Source organism: Rhinoraja longicauda, chromosome 7 (assembly GCF_053455715.1).
Source record: "Rhinoraja longicauda isolate Sanriku21f chromosome 7, sRhiLon1.1, whole genome shotgun sequence".
Taxonomy (NCBI): Eukaryota; Metazoa; Chordata; class Chondrichthyes; order Rajiformes; family Arhynchobatidae; genus Rhinoraja; species Rhinoraja longicauda.
The window spans coordinates 21,770,141-21,771,298 of NC_135959.1; the positions used below are offsets into that span (position 1 = coordinate 21,770,141).

The window sequence follows — 1,158 nt, forward strand, 5'->3', positions numbered from 1 at the left end:
ATTCCTGTGCTGTACTGTTCTACGTTCTATGCAGGAGGACATTGAAAAAAGCTTCTCGAATGAGCAAATAATTGGCAAATGCAGTTCAGTGTAGATATGTGTTTCATTTTGGGAGGATGAATAAAGAGACTGCATTATCTGGCAGTTGTAAATCCTTGTTGATGAAAGGAACAAAGGCAGTTTATAAGATCATAAGATCAAGAATAAGAGTATAATTAGGCCATTCAGCCCATCAAGTCTACTCCGCCATTCAATCATGGCTGATCTATCTCTCCCTCCTAACCCCATTCTCCTGCCTTCTCCCCATAACTCCTGACACCTGAACCAATCAAGAATCCATCTATCTCTGCCTTAAAAATATCCACTGGCTTGGCCTCCACAGCCTTCTGTGGCAAATAATTCCACAGATTCACCACCCTTTGACTAAATAAATTTCTCATCTCCTTCCTAAAAGAATGTCCTTTAATTCTGAGGACCTCCAGTCCTAGATGCTCCCACTAGTGGAAACATCCGCTCCACGTCCACTCTATCCAAGCCTTTCACTATTCTGTATGTTTCAATGAGGTCCGCCCTCATTCTTCTAAACTCAGTTATTTAGCCGCCAATGCCATAGAGAGTGCGGGCGGCCCTGGCGTTTCAGAGCATACACCACATCCATGGCAGTGACCGTCTTGCGCATGGCGTGCTCGGTGTAGGTGACAGCGTCCCTTGTCACATTCTCCAAGAATACCTTCAGCACCTCCTCGTAGATCAGACCCGAGATCTGCTTGACACTGCCACGCCGAGCCAGGCGATGGATGGCTGGCTTGGCGATGCCCTGGATGTTATCATTAAGTACCTTCCGGTTCCGCTTTGCTCAGCCTTTTCCCAGTCCTTTGCCTCCTTTTCCTCTCCCAGACATGACTCTGCTTCACACGAGTCACTGCTTAGTCAATAGTTTGTAATATTATACACCCAACAGTGAAGACAGATTAGCAAGGCCATAAACTAAGAGAAAACCTGGCACCAGGGTTTTCTTCTGGAAGCATAGCATTGAGGGTGAACAAAGTTATGTCAAGCTAATATTGAATCTGAGCTAATCACACTTGGAGAGCTGCAATCATTTTTGATCACTGGTCCATGAAAAGGACACACAGAGACTGGATAAGGTTAAAAAAA

At 45.2% G+C, this 1,158-nt stretch overlaps 1 protein-coding gene across 1 annotated transcript; it reads right to left on the reverse strand.

Moving 5' to 3' along the window:
- Positions 1–594: 594 nt before the first annotated feature.
- LOC144595497 (uncharacterized) lies at positions 595–901 on the reverse strand. The gene is given in 2 exon segments (XM_078403022.1): positions 595–621; positions 623–901. Coding segments are annotated over 2 exon segments (306 nt in total).
- Between the last annotated feature and the right edge of the window lie 257 nt (positions 902–1,158).